Source organism: Mustela lutreola, chromosome 12, assembly GCF_030435805.1.
Source record: "Mustela lutreola isolate mMusLut2 chromosome 12, mMusLut2.pri, whole genome shotgun sequence".
Taxonomy (NCBI): Eukaryota; Metazoa; Chordata; class Mammalia; order Carnivora; family Mustelidae; genus Mustela; species Mustela lutreola.
Window position 1 is genome coordinate 22,072,196 of NC_081301.1, and position 16,207 is coordinate 22,088,402.

At 38.8% G+C, this 16,207-nt stretch overlaps 1 protein-coding gene across 3 annotated transcripts in view; it reads right to left on the reverse strand.

The window, feature by feature from the left end:
• Positions 1–2,064: 2,064 nt before the first annotated feature.
• The window catches only part of MUSK (muscle associated receptor tyrosine kinase), a 91,823-nt gene continuing 77,680 nt past the window's right edge, over positions 2,065–16,207 (reverse strand). For 2 of the 3 annotated variants that reach the window (XM_059142502.1, XM_059142499.1), the window contains 5 exons: positions 12,965–13,140; positions 6,630–6,831; positions 5,924–6,115; positions 4,414–4,562; positions 2,065–3,305 (listed from right to left, as the gene is read on the reverse strand). In XM_059142502.1, the coding sequence (XP_058998485.1) occupies positions 2,623–3,305; positions 4,414–4,562; positions 5,924–6,115; positions 6,630–6,831; positions 12,965–13,140 (1,402 nt within the window). In that variant the 3' untranslated portion in view covers positions 2,065–2,622. Of the gene's footprint in view, positions 3,306–4,413; positions 4,563–5,923; positions 6,116–6,629; positions 6,832–12,283; positions 12,308–12,964; positions 13,141–16,207 lie in introns of all 3 variants that reach the window. The other variant, XM_059142501.1, reaches the window with a different exon arrangement.

Consider the following 16,207-nt stretch of genomic DNA (forward strand, 5'->3'; position numbering starts at 1 on the left):
GCCCGATGCGGGGCTCGATCCCAGGACCCTGAGATCATGACCTGAGCCGAAGGCAGCGGCTTAACCCACTGAGCCACCCAGGCGTCCCGAGAGTATTATTTTTTATGACTACCATTATTAGGTCCTTATTAGGGGATTTCTGCTTATTTTAGTTTTCAGTTACTTTAAGTATTTAGTAAAATTGAATGGTTTCTGTAACATTTACTTGCTTACTCATCTACTCACTGTATTTCCCAATATCTTTATGATTTGTTTGCTTTGGAATCTTAAATATCAGAGTCTAAAAATACACAGACAGAGAAATTCACGAGGCTGTAAAAGCCAAGAAGAGACAGAAAAGTAAGGGCAGTGATTCAGCAGAACGGATGGAAACAGGAAAGAGCTTAAAGTGGCACGTGATAGAACCAGGTTATGGACATCTGGTTGTGAGGGGCAACATGACTCCTGCAGCACAAGTCACACACTGGGTACTAAGTACCTGTCCTGACCCTGATTTTCTGTGGGCTAGCTTTTTTGTTTGGCTTGACTTACGTGTCTTTTATAATAAAACTTTCTCAGCAGAGGAAACCCGAAGACGGCTCTGAAGTGTGGAGAGTACCTATTACATACAGGTGTGAACCAAGTCAAGGATGCTGTGGATATTTACATGAAAGGTCCACAAGGGATCCTGGGCCTCTCCAGCTTTTCTGCTTTATTGGCCTCTTGGCCTTTTGTTTAGGACACAGGCTGCGATCTTATTCTTCAACTTGCCCTTTGAATGACTGTCTTAATTTTGGACTTACAATCCTGACTTTGATCCAAAGCACCTCTCTGGGTCTCTGTCCTGAATTCTGACTTCTCTGTTGATGAATCAGAACTCGGAATAAGCATGTCCTCATGTTGTTCTAGCCATGGAATTCAGCTGGCACTGAAATGGAAGGAAGGTTGTGATAGAGTCTGAGTAATGGGCAGTTGGATTGAAAGGCAAGGGATATGAGGAGGGTTTTGGAAAGTAAAACTGATAGACTGTCAGGGGTGAAGAAGAGGGCAAAGTCCAGGGTAATTTCTACGTTTTTGTATTGCTTGCCTGGAGGGGCTTTGGGCAAGAAATGGCAGGTTTTCCAGCAAAGAGGATAAGTTGTTGCATAGAGGCAGATTTGGAGATTTCAGGTGGCTTCTTCCAGCAGATGGTTGAAAATCTACTTTTAAGAATTCAGACCATTTCTCCATTGTCCTAACTACCAATTAGTTTGAATTAGTAAGTTGGTCTGCAGTAGATATGGTTATTTTCTTGTCCCCGTTTATATGCTTTTCAGGAAAATTTGGGCTCATATCATTTCCTAAATAAATTCATATTATTCAAGTTGAGCTTAGAAAAAGATGTTATCATGTGGAAGTCTTCTGAAAAATCTGTGTACCAGGGATCCAAGTTCCAGAGGTGTTTTGTTTTGTTTTGTTTGTTTAACAATAAAAATGTTACAGGATTGGGTTAATAGTCCTGCAGAAAGTTGATAATTAACACTACATTAATTCTACTGCCTATGGAATTGGTTTCTGTCAGGATAAAAAATGTCAGAATGCCCCAAAACATCAAGTTTTAAATAACTCAGAGCCACAAGACCATCTTGTGACATCTCGTAAACTATGGTTTAAGAGATTTAATAGGCTGTGGCAATAAATTAATGAATATCAAATTTGAAATGTGTAGCTTCACAAGCATGTCCAGAAGAAAATGCTATTACTTTGCAGAAGTTATATACATATCAGTCTACAGTGTTACTTTAAAAGTTATTATGTCTGTCAGGGTATTTGTTGCATATATGAGGTTAAAAAAAAAAAAAAAAGTTAAATAACCAAAAGGACAGAAAGTCATGGAAAGTGAAAGAAAGAAAGTGAAGGAAAGATATCAATAAAAATTTCAAAGAAAAAGGTAAATTAATGAGACACAAAAGTTTTTTCAGAAAAACTGTAGGAATAAAATAAGCAGATGGTATTTATGACGAGGGCCACAAAAGAAAAACTTCCACAGGAGAAGCAACACAAAGACAGAAAAGGAAATTAAAAAATCACAGTAAGAACACAGCCTTACTGATTTATCATTTTATTCCTTAGAAGCCCTCTCTCAATAAAGTATACCACAACTCTGTAGAATACAAACAGATATAAAATTACTCATAAATGCGAGAAAGAAATTCAATAAGGAAAAAAACCCCAAAACACCAGCACCCATCTTCGGGTGGGGAGACAATGTTTTTTCCTTCTCAGTTTTCCGTACTTGACCTAAATGTCTTCCAGGAAGAGACGCTACTTCCATAATGGACGGGAATTAACTCTGTTCAAAATGAAGCCCTGCATCACATCTCGTATTAAAATTTAATGCAGCAGAGTCTAAGCCTGCCACCAGCTAACTCAGGGACCGAAGAGGACGCCACTGCCTCCCCACACACCAGGCTCCAGGTTGCCTCTGCGGGGTGGACTGGGCATGCGTCGGTCTCCCGCGTGAGTTCTGCGCAGGCACACAGACTGCGCATGCTCCCGGGGTCCGCCAGCCTTGCTTCCCAGCTGGAGACGGGGCTGCGATGCCAGGGGCTCCCACGGTGTCATAGCGGGCAAGGCAGCGTTGCCCTGGGCAGGCGTCCGCTCTCAAATGCTCACCGTCCCCTCCGCCCTCTCGCACATTCGCTGCAGGATGCGGTGAATGCTGGGGAAGCTGGGCCTGTCGGCGGGCAGCTTGCTCCAGCACAGGCGCATCAGGTTGTACAGCTCCAGGGGGCAGTCCTCGGGGCAGGCGAGGATGTGGCCGTCGCGCACGTAGTAGATGACCTCCTCGTGCGCCATGCCGTAGTAGGGCTGCAGGCCGTACGAGAAGATCTCCCACAGCACCACGCCGTAGGCCCACACGTCTGACTCGGTGGTGTAGCGGTTGTAGAAGATGGACTCGGGGGGCATCCAGCGGATGGGGATGGCGTCATTTTCATTGGCTTTGTAGTAGTCCGCCGAGTAGATGTTCCTGGACAGGCCGAAGTCGGCGATTTTCACCACCATGTTCTCGCCCACCAGGCAGTTCCGGGTGGCCAGGTCCCGGTGCACAAACTTGCGCTCGGAGAGGTAAGCCATGCCGGCGGCCACCTGCCTGGCGATGCAGAGCTGCTCGGCGCAGGAGAGGGGCGGCGGGGCAGGGCTGGATGCCTGGCCCCCCCCGGACAGGTCGCCGTGGCTGAGGCTGCACCGGCTGTGCGGGGACATGCTGCGGAGGAACTCATTGAGGTCACCGTAGGCCATGTATTCGAAGAGCAGGCACATGGGTTTCCCGACCGCACACACACCTGCAACCAAAATCACGCGCCTTGTTATGCGGGGTGTCTACCGTGGCTCTCCACGAGGAGCGCTCCGACAGCCAGTGACCAAGGTTGGAAAATAAGGGGCCCTGGCATTCTGTGGACATCATCACAGCCCAACCCTGACCCCATCTGTCTGTTCACACATCTCCTATTTTACTTTTAAGGTTCGGCTTTTCTGTCACTCCCGCTATAATGCCTCGGCTCCCAGCCCTACTGATCAGATTTTTCTTCTCTTGGCTTAGGGCTTGCCATCCCATGACAATCATCTATTTGTTTGAGGCTTCTCTTCCAAATTTGTTTGAGGTTTCTCTTCCAACCTGTTAGCACTTTGAATGTAGAAATCATGTCTTACTCTTTTTTAAATCCCACACACCTGCGGGGTATCTGTTCTATGTTTCTTCTACTTCTTTGAAGAAGGTTGGTTAGGAAGAGGTATGAACTTTGGAAAGGATGACAAAAACAATGGCAAAAATCTTAGGTGAAGTACTCAGTGAAACATTTCAAAATTTAGGTTTTACAGTGTTTATTCTAGAAAGAAAAAAAAATGTGCATATAGAGCCTCAGATTTAGTGCCAGGAGGACATTTGCAAATTTTAAATTCTTGCTATATTTGAGAGGGAAATGGGACACCCTAAAATATTAAATCATTTAGGTTTCACAACTTCATATCACTGTAAAAATAGATTATGAAATCTGGGAGTTTTCTTTCAGACAAAAATTAGAAGTCTCTGTTCAAAAAGGAAGAGAAGTAATGAATACCATTATCTTGGATTTTTTATTTGGGGGCTGGTTTTTAATTCTAGGGATTTAGCAATCAGTATATTTATAGATTCTAGAGAGACAAATTAAGAAATGATAACATTTTTATGAGCAATTTAAAAAAACAATTTTTTTGACCTTTGGTTATTTAATATAATGTTCCATGGTGCAAAAAATACTATATAGGAAGGAACAGAGATGTCCCTCTGATGAAGAAGTAACGGAAAAGGCACAAGTGTAGGATGAAGGAGGAAAACTTGGAAAGACTCCGTTTTGCAATAAATGCAAATAATTTCAATAAGTGCAATACATTTCTTCTTTTCTATTTTCATACCTAAGAGTTTCACAATGTTAGGGTTATCGAATTCTGCCATGAGGGCTGCCTCCCTCTGAAAGTCTGCTTGCATGTCTGCTGAGGCTTCTTCTTTGAGCATCTTCACTGCCACCATTGTGAAAGGTTCATAGGGAAGTAAGCCCGGAGCCCTGAGAGATACATTTATATAGGAAGAGATCAACTATCAGGAACATATACATATTAACATTCATCTACAAACATTCATATATATTCCTTCCACTTTTGCAGCCTTTCCCAGAGCTACAGAATAAAAAAAAAGATGGCAAGAGTAGATTGTACTTAAACCTTTTTGATGCCAGTTAATAAAAATCACTGGGACTGTTTTCAACACAGGTTGTTTGAAAAATGCATTATTTGTAAATGTTAGGAAATCTGAAGTACACAGATCCAACAAGATTGTTATTATAGCCCTAAACCCTTGATCTCTGGCCAGAATCTAAATTCTTGGATGACAGGGACCATGGCTTACTCATCTTTGTATCCTTTTGAAACCTAAAGTGGTGCCTTGCATATTTTTAGTTCCCCATGAGTATATGTGTGAGATTTTCATTAATCATGTAACCTCCATAGGAGGGCTACTGTGAGTGACAGTAAGGTTGTGTCCTGCCCAAGAACACCTGGACAAAATGACAATTGGTGATTAAAACCAAGTCAACATTCCATGGCCCAGTTGTGTGTCTGTGAGCCATATCCATGCAGAAGGGGCATTTCCTTCTAGTTCTCACAGAGACAATAAATGGACTAGCCTTGGCTCTTATACATACTCCTTCCTTGAGCTCATTGTTTTCTGGCATTTTTACATTATTTTTCCTCTTTTCTGCTTTGCCATTCTATGGACATCTATTTAATATCTACACATGTCAGGCTCTGAATTCTTTTTTTTTTTTTTTAAAGATTTTATTTATTTATTTGACAGAGAGAGATCACAAGAGAGGCAGGCAGAGAGAGAGGAAGGGAAGCAGGTTCCCTGCTGAGCAGAGAGCCTGATGCGGGACTTGATCCCAGGCCCTGAGATCATGACCTGAGCCGAAGGCAGCGGCTTAACCCACTGAGCCACCCAGGTGCCCCAGGCTCTGAATTCTTAACTGGAAATACTAGGTCAAAGTAAATTTTAAATAAAGTGGAGAAAATAGCAATAGAAAATGGAAGAGAAGTAAAATTTACGGTCACTAAAAACAATGCAAGAAATTATGATTAAAATGTACCATAAAATTATTTTATGAAAAGGAAATAAAATTAAACTTTGCTAATGGCTCATAATTTGAACACTACATAAATGAAGATTCTTTCCTACCCAGCACTGTTTTTCAGCAGAGAAGAAAAACTATTGAGATTCAAAGTACAGTACTCAGTAAAATGAGGTTAACGATGTGAAGAATTATTTGATAATAATTATTGCACATGCAACCTAGGCATCAAGGTAGTGGTCTGGTAACTTTTTAGACGCAACATATTTCCGTGGCAAGATTTTTCACATGGGTAACTTTACCTTGCTTGAAAGACCCTTCCAAATGCTCCCTCTCCAATATCTCTCACGTATTCAATGTTATTCCTTGGGTATTCCAGGCTGAGCAATTTGGGATTCAGAAGGAGGGGCATCCTCTGGTACATGGGGTTGGGATGAAGTCTGTCTAGCAGAAGCTCAGAAGGAAGTGTAGTGAGGGTTACTGCTGCCGATTCTCTGCAAGTAAGACAGGGAAGACCAGTGATAAACTCAGGATCAGGTGAGATCTTTGTACTCGGGCTTGGGTTTTTAAAGAGATATAATGTTAGGAGGAAACAAAACAAATTATACTAAGGCAGCGGAAGATCCTTCAGTTTTAAAGCAAGAAATGCTTTCTTTTGTCTGGGAGTCAGAAGGTACCTTTCCTTAGGAATTTTGTCACTATCCAATCTGGTGTGGCAGTGGGCCTAGGGGGTAGGGGCAGATAGGGAGCAGGAATGGCCATATTCTTCCAAATTATTGTTTAGATCCTATCTGCTGTGAAAAATTAACCTTAGGATATGTGATCCTATGCAAAAAGTTACTGATATTTTCAAAGATCATGGTGGGGTGCTTCATATTAAAGCAAGGCAGTGGATGTCATAAAGAGATGCAGTGTTATATATATTCCTCTTCCTGCCCCCAATTCCAATATTCAGTTTGTAGGTTTTAAAACATTACTACATGTGGTTAGCTTACATTAGAATCTCACCTTTTCTTGTTTTTCCATTGTTTTCGTCGTCGGCAGCAATAAAGAGTAGTCACAGTAAGAAACACAAATATGGCAAAGCTGGACATGATGGAGATTATTACAGTCATGGAGTATGTAGGTGAGACAGAGAACGAGGAAGAGGAAGAGGAAGGCAAGTCTGGAATGTCCACGCTTGGCTTTGAGGACGTCATGGGTGGGAATGCTGTAAGTAAACAAAATTCTTTTCATTCATTCTTAAACTTTTAAGAAGCAGTCTTTGCATTCAAGCAATCTTCACTAAATTCAAGCAAATTTAGTAAACTAAATTTAATTTTAAGAGTGGTTTCGTGGATTAGGTTCTCCCTGGTTATATATTTCTAAAGGCCAAGAGTAAAAATCCAGAGATCCAGCTGTCAGTCAGTCCAGCTTACAGAATCACAGAATTTTAAAGATGAGACCCAGAGAAAGGAACCAATTTTTCCAAGACAAATGCAGATCCTGGGCTAGTGCTCCTTAAATTGCATCATGTTGTTTATGACCTGACAACAATTATGGAGCTAATTAAGTTATTAAATGAAATAATTTCATGAAATTGTGGTCAGGATCATCTAAAGCTGAGCTTTTGTTACATTTACTGTTTTACAAACAAAACAAAAATAATAGAAGAAGATGAAGAGTGGAAATACAAGGACACAAATGGGAAGTGAGTTCATCCAGAAATTGAGCTCCTGTCAAACTTTTATTAAAAAGGTCCATGCAAATAAGAAGACAAGGCAAAATCTGCATTACTCTGGAAACCAAATGATGTCATGTTTGTATCACTCTGTAGAGTGCAAAGTCTTCTGTGTATCTATTAAAACAACCCTATTAATTTATATTTTATATTCTTTTAATTGAATAAAGACAAAAACATGGGTACAGAGTATCTTAATAATATAATTGACAAGAATGTTCTAATAGCAAACAGTGTACTTTTTACCCGACATGGAGAGAATAAACCCTATTTTCAAATATTTGCGGAATACTGACAGACATGATCTTTGGTCAAGCCACAAAAGTAAATCTCAGATTTCAAAAGCAGAAATTATGTGGATTTATTCTTTGACTAAAATGCAATTAACAATAGACTAAGTAAAATCCATTAGGACATCTAAAAAAAAAATTCAATAACTTTTCACTCAAAGAGTAAAAAGTAGCCATAGTGACAGGTTCAAAAATAACTTCCTGATAGGGCATATGAGCTTTGGCCAAAGGGAAGTTCGGTGGTAAACTCATAGAGTTATCTTTCTCCATTAGATCAAAAGGATGAAATTGAATGAGCTAGACATTTAACTCAAGATTTGGAAAAAGAAACAAAAACTACAGAGAACAGAGAAAAGTAGCTGATAAAGTAACAACCATGTACAAGCAGAAATTAATAAGTTAGAATACACATACCACAAATGCTAGAATTTAAAAAGAGGTCAATAGTTGGTCTTACATTTATAAAGTAGTCTATCAGTGGAATTTTAATTTTTAAAAGACAAGAAAGGCACAAACATACGAAATTAGGAGTGGTAAAGGAGTTATTACAGTAGATTGAAATAAAAATGCAGTAATACATAATTATGTAGTTACATTTTTTAAATCTTTAGAAAAATGATAGGACCATATTACCAAATTTGAAAAATCAGAAAATCTGAAGTTAGTCATACCCAGGAAATTTAAAAGTCATTATAGAATTAAGGATACATTCTTTTGGTCTTGGAAGAGATTAAATTTCCAGATTTTATAAAATGTTCCGATAAGAGAAAAATCTATCAAATTATTTTAGAAAGTTATAAATACTAACATCACAGCCTGGCAATGTTAGCACAAGGGAAAAGTGCATACATAGATTAAGGAACATAGATTTTAAAAAATCCTAAATGAAATGTTAGCAATTGGCTGCAATATAGGAAATGAATGTGTTTGATATAAGGAAATATACTAATATAGCACATCCCAAAGTCAAAAGAAAGCTTTTATTACAGTAGATGCCTAAAGCTGTTTGAAATAGGACACTTAATAAAAGTGATGACAAGTAGCCAGAGATTACAAGGGGTGCCCATTGGATGACTTTTAATGTAGGAGTGGAGACAGTTTTTATGGCCTGAGCACCAATGGCTAGCAACTGGTTTTAGAGCCTGTGGAGATCCAAGTTTGGTCATTGCTGTGGCAGGAAGACCATCAGCTCAGGCACGGAAACTGGACGACTAGCTCAGCAGTGCATTTGTGCAAGAACAGTGACAGTATTTCTCATCAGGTATCACGGCCGTGGTGGACTTTGACTTCCTAGATTCCTTTATGATTGGCTTGAAAGCCAAATTGACTTTCTTTGAACTGAGTCTTATGAAGGCTTTTTTTTTTTTTTTTAATTAATCCAAGATGGGTGGGGAGGGGGACTTAAATTGGAAAGCTAGACTTCCTGCTAATAATAAGTAGGAGCAAGCATTGCAAGACAGGAAGAGGCAACTATTTTTGTATCTGGATTTTACAGAGCGGTTCAAACCATGTTTAACACATGAGGGAATGTAATGTAATTTGCAAAATTGGTTGTGTAGTCTCATTAGTAAATATTAGGATAATTTTTTATGAAAAATATTAGACATGGGGCGCCTCGATGGCTCAGCAAGTTAAGTGCCCGATTCTTGATTTCCCCTCAGGTTATGATCTTGGCGTTGTGAGATAGAGCCCCACATTGGACTCCATGCTCAGCAGGAGGTCTGCTTCAGATTCTCTCTCCTTTTCCCTTTGCCCCCTACCAAAATAAATAAATAAATCTTTAAAAAAATATGTCCGACATAGAGATTAATCCATGAAGACTTAGTAAGATTTATTTTCAAAATGCAGAAGTTGGCATTGTTTGAGTAATAATTTTGCTTCATTGATTTAATTATATCTTCCTTTCTGGATAGTTCTGTTATTCCTTGTTTATTACTTCTGATGTATTTGTTGTGGCCTTCCCTAGTGACCGATTATCTCTTTGGATCCAAATTATCAATCTGGGTCCCCTTCTTTTTGTCTTTTTCTTCTCTCACTGATTTTATCACATCAGGAGAATTTTTATTTACTCATTCATCCATATGTTAATGTATTCACTAAGTTAACATTGATGTTGGGTATCCAGAATACTGTGGTGGACCTGACAAATCTTTGTGTTCAAGTATTTAGCTGGGGAACAATTGGTAAATTGATAATTATAATAGAATGTAAGAAGTCTTATAAAACTTACAAGCTTCTGAACATCCAGGGGCAGTTCAGCTCCAGGTCTAGATATAGTAGGTAGGTTTTCTAAAATCAATAATTTTAAATTAAGTGTAAAGGTTGACTAGGGAATGCCCAGTTGAAGGAGTATGTGTGGGGTGGAGCAGGAGGAAAAGGGGGGCAGGGAGGGAGGAGGAAGTATTCCACAAAGAAGGAATAGCGTATCTCAGGGTCCAAACCAAGCAGTTGTGGTGCTTTCCTAAAAGTGCACCTAAAAGTTTCCTTGTTGACTTGGGGAGTGTGTGTAGAGAAGGCTGCAGAGATCAGGTCTGGGTCATAAAAAGCCTTGCATGCCAAGGTAAGTAGTTTGGACTTTGCCCTGCAGTAAGTGGGGAGAACCGTGGCGGGACTAGCATCAGTGGAGTAGCGTGATCAGCTTTTTGCTTTAGAAAGATCATCGGCCTGCCTGCAGCCTGAACTCTCCAGAGTTGGAAAGAGATGTTTAGTAACGCACCATTATAGAGGATTTCCACCAAGCAGGTAATAAGGATAAAGAGAAACATCTCCAAGTTTGTTTCTAAACAGAAGCAGCAAATTGCTTATAGGAAAAAGTAACCAGACTCCTATCAGACGGCTGATCGTTTTCAAAACAAGAAGCTAGAAAAGAGTGAAATCACATCTGTAGATTACTGACGGAAGAGAAATGTCGCTCAAGAATGTGTCCAGCTGATACAGCTTTCGGCTCTTCAGGTGAGAGAAAGCTAATCTGAAGATCAGCTGGGAGGCGGAGACTGTCCCCCACAAGCCCATCTGAGGAAAAACAGAGTGCGTACAGCTCTGAATTCAGGAATATTGAAATGCCTGCCAAAGAGGCAAAGTAAATAGTACAAAGACATTACAAGTTCAAAAACATACTTCATCTCAGCAAAAAGAAAAATTATAGAAATGAAAACTACTGAAATTCTACTGTGTGTGTTCAAGCAAAAAAATAAAACAAAAACAAAAAACCATTCCATCACCCTTCAAAGTGCACTGGTAAGAAATATTTGAGGGCTTTATACACTCCATAAAATATGGGACACTCTATCTAGTTAGGATGTCTTCTTTGCTTAGCCATCAACCTACCTTAAAGGCCGGAGCCGATTTCTTCAATAATAATTGCATTTAATCAGGGAGCACGGTTTTAGATGTTCCCCTTGACGTGGCCAAGTGAAATGATCCACTCATGACATTTGCAGTTCATTTTCTTACAGGTACCAAAGATTTCATTAAACTAGGTTTTTAAGAATAGGGAATTGGTTTATTGTAACTAATTTATGCTGTTCACAACTTTTTAAAATCAGTATACGAGGCAGAAATCTGGATTTTGTGTGTGTGTTCGTATTTAGTCTAGGACTGAAGGTAAGTACCTTCCATACAGTGGAATGAATGCCTGGGTGCATGAATGAGTAAACAATCAAGGGATAATGAAGACCAAAGTCACCAGTTAAAGGTCCAATCAAACTGAACTTTAGCTGCTCGTATGACAAAGAATCGAAACATTTCTTTTTCATTCCTTCCGTTTGGAAATAACAATTTGACAGGCTTCCAGAGTAATAGATTTTTAGGGTTTCCATGCTGCTGTTGTTTATTAACACCGAGCCGTTCAAGTGGGACCAGTAGCATTCTTTCTTTTAATACCCTAAGTCTCAGTCCTTGAAGGAGGCTGGAAAAATCAAGGCCTGGCTCTTAGCCAGGTGTAGAGGCAGTCAGGCCCCGAAGATAGATCACAGGAAATTATTATGATTTAAACCTTAGATCACTCAAATCAGTGGAAGTTAATTGACATGAAAACTTTTCTAGTTTCATTCTGAAGATTTCTGCATTCTGGTAGGTTAAAGCATCCTCAGATACAACTTTGTGTCTAAGACATCTCTTTCCAAGCAACCTTCTTGAATTCTTCCCTAGGGATTTTGAGGCACCCAGTTTTAAAACTGTTCGGTTTGACCCTGTAAACTTTATGCTAGAAAGTAGCTGTCTTAACACCCATCTTCCAAAAGAAAGATCTGTTGTCACAAATGAGGATCATGAATTGACTCAAAGAACAAATAAATATTTGTTTTCATCTGTAAATAATTAGATGTTATGAAAATCAAAAATGTAAAATCAAAAGGTGATATTTTCAGTTTGGCTTATTTTGTAGCCATAGAAAGGATCAAGCAAGTTACAACCTTGGGGTAGGGGATATTATTTGTATCATTTAGTAAATACAGTGCTCTTCATGGCCTAATTAGGAGCTGTAAGCTGAGATTTCTGATGATCTTCCTTCCTGTTTTACACCAGTCAGCTTAGCAAAAAAAAAACCTTTGAGGGGGCCGTACATTCTGTTCTCTAAGTATGAGTGTAAATACGCATGCACGAATCCAATTACATACACATAAAGGTTCAAGGGCACAAACAAAATTACTTACTTGTTAAGTTTTCCTTTTTATAATCTGAGGGGGAAAGGATAAAAATTTGTTTTAAATGAGCATCCAGATAACCTCACATATTCTGTGAGTGAGTGCTAAGAAATGTGAGTTCTCTTTCAGTTTTTCGATATACAACTGGAAAGCATTCTTTGCATTCGAATGAGAAAGGATTGTGTCATTGAAATTAAACCAGCTGTTAGGGCTAACAACATGTTCCTTCCACATGAAGTTCATTAAACAACATGCAGAGATTCAGCTTTGTTTTGTGAGATCAGCATTTTCAGCCATGTGGCTTATTTTTGCATGCTTAGAAATCTGCTTTGCTGGCTCAGAAGGGGGACTTTATTCTTTTATTCCACTCATCTGACACAATATGAGATTTCTTAGCCTTTTCTCTGCACATTCCAAAAAATGTTACAAGCTCTCGTTCTGAAATAAGCTCTTAAGCAGCAGTTAAAAGTGCTTCTTAATTTCTTTTCGAACAAATGAAATTAAACCCCAGTGCTAACTTGGGTAATTAGAATAGACAGCAGGATTCTGTAATTAAGTATCTAAAAAGGGCAGAACTCACAAAATACATTAGAAATGCCTAGAAATATTGGGAGATTTAAGTTCACAGCTTAGCTTCTTCAAAATAATAGATTTGTCTTAAGCTCTAAAGTCTTGAGAGAGCTCTGTTACCTAAATATGGCAGTCTGGTGCAGGCCGTGGGGTCCCAGTGCATGCTGGGAAGCTTGTAGCAATCTGGCATGGAGAGCGGGTGCATCCCAGATCTGTAGAGTCCTCTGTGAGTCTTTTCTTCCATTGCCTGCCATTCTTTTGCACAGAAGAGCTCCTTTACTGCCAGGCAGTATTCTCTAAAATATTTTATGGAGAACAAAACTTGATGAATCATAGCATGTCAAAGCCAAATTTGTGGCAGAGCCTAGATTCCATATTTTTAAAACATCATCACTGTTCTTGCAAAAGTGTTTTTGAGAGGTTCCTTTTATTGTAAATAATTGGAGACTTTATGAGGATAGCATATAATCCCTGAGATGAAACGCTGTCTTGCTCTGTTTTGAAAGTGTAGTTAATTCTCCTGGGGGAAAAGAATTGTGAAGTTCAGAAGGTAACAGATGAGGAATCCCTAATATGCATTCTCTCAAATTCATGTGAGAATAAATACAAAGGGACAGAAACAAGGTACATCGAGTTTTAAAAATCTGCATAATAAAAGTCATAGGTCATTGTCAGTCAGTTTCAAGCCTGAGAGATTTTCCTGTTATCTCAGGGCTAATGGGCAGGGACCGAGGAGCACAGTTGGTACCTCTGCATATTTTGTGCACCAAAAGGAAAGAGCATCGCCCTCCTGTTGGGTTACTGGAGGGTATGTGAGTCCTTAACCACCCTAGCTTTGGGGAGAAGCTGCCTCCTAGACCGTGGCTGTGTGCGCTTCTGTCTGAGAAGACCAGAGTAATTTAATCTATTTAAATATAAAATGTTACGTTCATCCATGTGTTTTATTACAAATGAAGAGGCTGAAGAAAGACTAGTTGGACTAATTAGAATTTTGTGCATGATATTTGTTTATCCTATAGAAAATAGGACAGATGACATAGAAAAAAAACTGGTTAACTCCAAATTAAAATATTTGGGATTAAAAATAAAAGGAAATTAAAGAATATTAAAGAAATTAGAGATAATAGCAGTGTTGCTCATTCAGAATCTAAAGGATTCAGAGAGGAGGAAATTGTGTGTGTGTGTGTGTGTGCATGTATATGCATTGGGACATATATATGTCCCAGTGGTGTCGTTTTAAAAACACTCATGCCTACACTGCCACTTTTCTGGGCAGCCACCTGTCAATATGGGCCAACTGAACATGTGTGGAATGAAAGGGCCGTGCATATGAATGTGATGGGATACAATGTGGTCATAAGAACAACAATAGGATTTAGAATTCTTGAGGTATCTGTAATGGAAGGGAGAGCAGTGGGGCTTTCAAGGCTTCCGAGAACTTGAAGAAGCAGAGTATTGCTTAGCTTGCTTCTTCTTATGCCTGGATCCCACCCTTGGGTCACACAAACACAACTTTGTACATTCTTACAGCACTGTTAGACTGTACAAAAATAATATGGGGCAGGTGAAAAAAATTCTGTGGTCCACATTATGTGGAGGAAGCAAATAACACTGGGAAGTTATTTTTTAATCTTAAGCAGAACACATGAGAAAAATTTTTGTTTGTTTTGCTTTGTTTTCATTGACGTGTATTAAAGACGACCTCTATAGAAGAGTTTTTCATGGGGAAAAAAATCAGGATGAAATGTAAAATAGCTGAAAACGAAGTTAACTTGAACATAGTAGCAACTGAAGAAAGTAAAGACCACAAAGAAGTGAAAGGGACACCAAAGAACTTAAAATTGTCATTAAAAACTGTAAAGAAATGGCACTGCAAGACATTGGACAAATAACAGGAAAACTTGACAAGTCTGAACTGAATGCAGACAGAAAAAAGGAAGAGCGAAAATACGTGAGGAGACAGCTGAGGGGAAAGAGCCAGCAAGAAATCCAGCATACAGATAATGTTTCCCCATAAGAAAATTAGAGTACGTAAGAAATAGAAAATACTCAAAGATATACTAAAAGAAAGTATTTTTTAGGACAAAAATGATGTAAGCCTGTTAATTAAGGTACATTATTCATTATTTTTGCATTCCTGAAAGGAAAGAAAATAATGAAAAGAATTACTCCCAGATGAATTTTACGAATCTTTTGAATCTAAGAGATGAAAAAATAGTCCTCCCACCATTTGGCAAGATAAAATATTCCCTCTAAAGGAACAAAATTCAGGATTGCCTGATATGTTCTTCATTACAGCACAGCCAAAAAACAATTAGAGTGCATAAGATTTTCAGGAAATTTAAATGTAACAGAAGACTTAAATAGAAACATACTCATAAGATAATGGTAAAAAGTTTTTTAACATGTAATCTGAAAAAATACCTACTCCAGCTGAACAAGAGATGAATAAAAATAGAGAATTTAAGAAAAAGATTTTCTATGATATGAATGACAGTGAGCATCAGGAATAAGTCACAGTGCTACACCAGGTGCTTGTATATATGATTATGTAATCAAGTGTAAAAGCTAAAAGTAATGGTCTAAAAATTGATCATTGGCAGATAAAACACAGTTGATAATACTAACCTGGTTTATAATTCCAGATAAAATTTTCAAAGACCAAGTGTGGAGTATTCAGTAAAATTATGCTTAACTTAATTAGGCCTACCCTCAACACCCTATTTTTTTTTTTTAATTTAAAAAAATTTTTTTTTAAACATATAATGGATCATTAGCCCCAGGAGTACAGGTCTGTGAATCACCAGGTTTACACAGTTCACAGCACTCACCATAGCACATACCGTCCCCAATGTCCATAACCCCACCACCCTCTCCCTACCCCCTTGCCCCTGGCTACCCTCAGTTTGTTTTGTGAGATTAAGAGTCTCTTACGGTTTGTCTCTCTCCTGATCCCATCTTGGTTCATTTATTCTTTTCCTACCCCCCAAACCCCTCACGTTGCATCTCTACTTCCTCATATCAGGGAGATCATTGATAGTTGTCTTTCTCCAATTGACTTATTTCACTAATCTAATACCCTCTAGTTCCATCCACATCATCGAAAATGGCAAGATTTCATTTATTTTGATAATACCTATTTTTAAAATCAAAACTTTATCTTCCATTCTTGGCACCCTGATCTCCCCTAACCTGGTGCTCATTTTTTCTCTTCCCATGATTCAAAACACCTCTTAAGGTAATATATAAGTTACTTATTTATTGTGTCTCTTGCTCATTATCTTCTCCTACTAGAATGTAAGTCCCACAAACAAATGCCCTAGTATAGTGCTGAGAGACCAGTAGAAGCTCAATAAATATTTG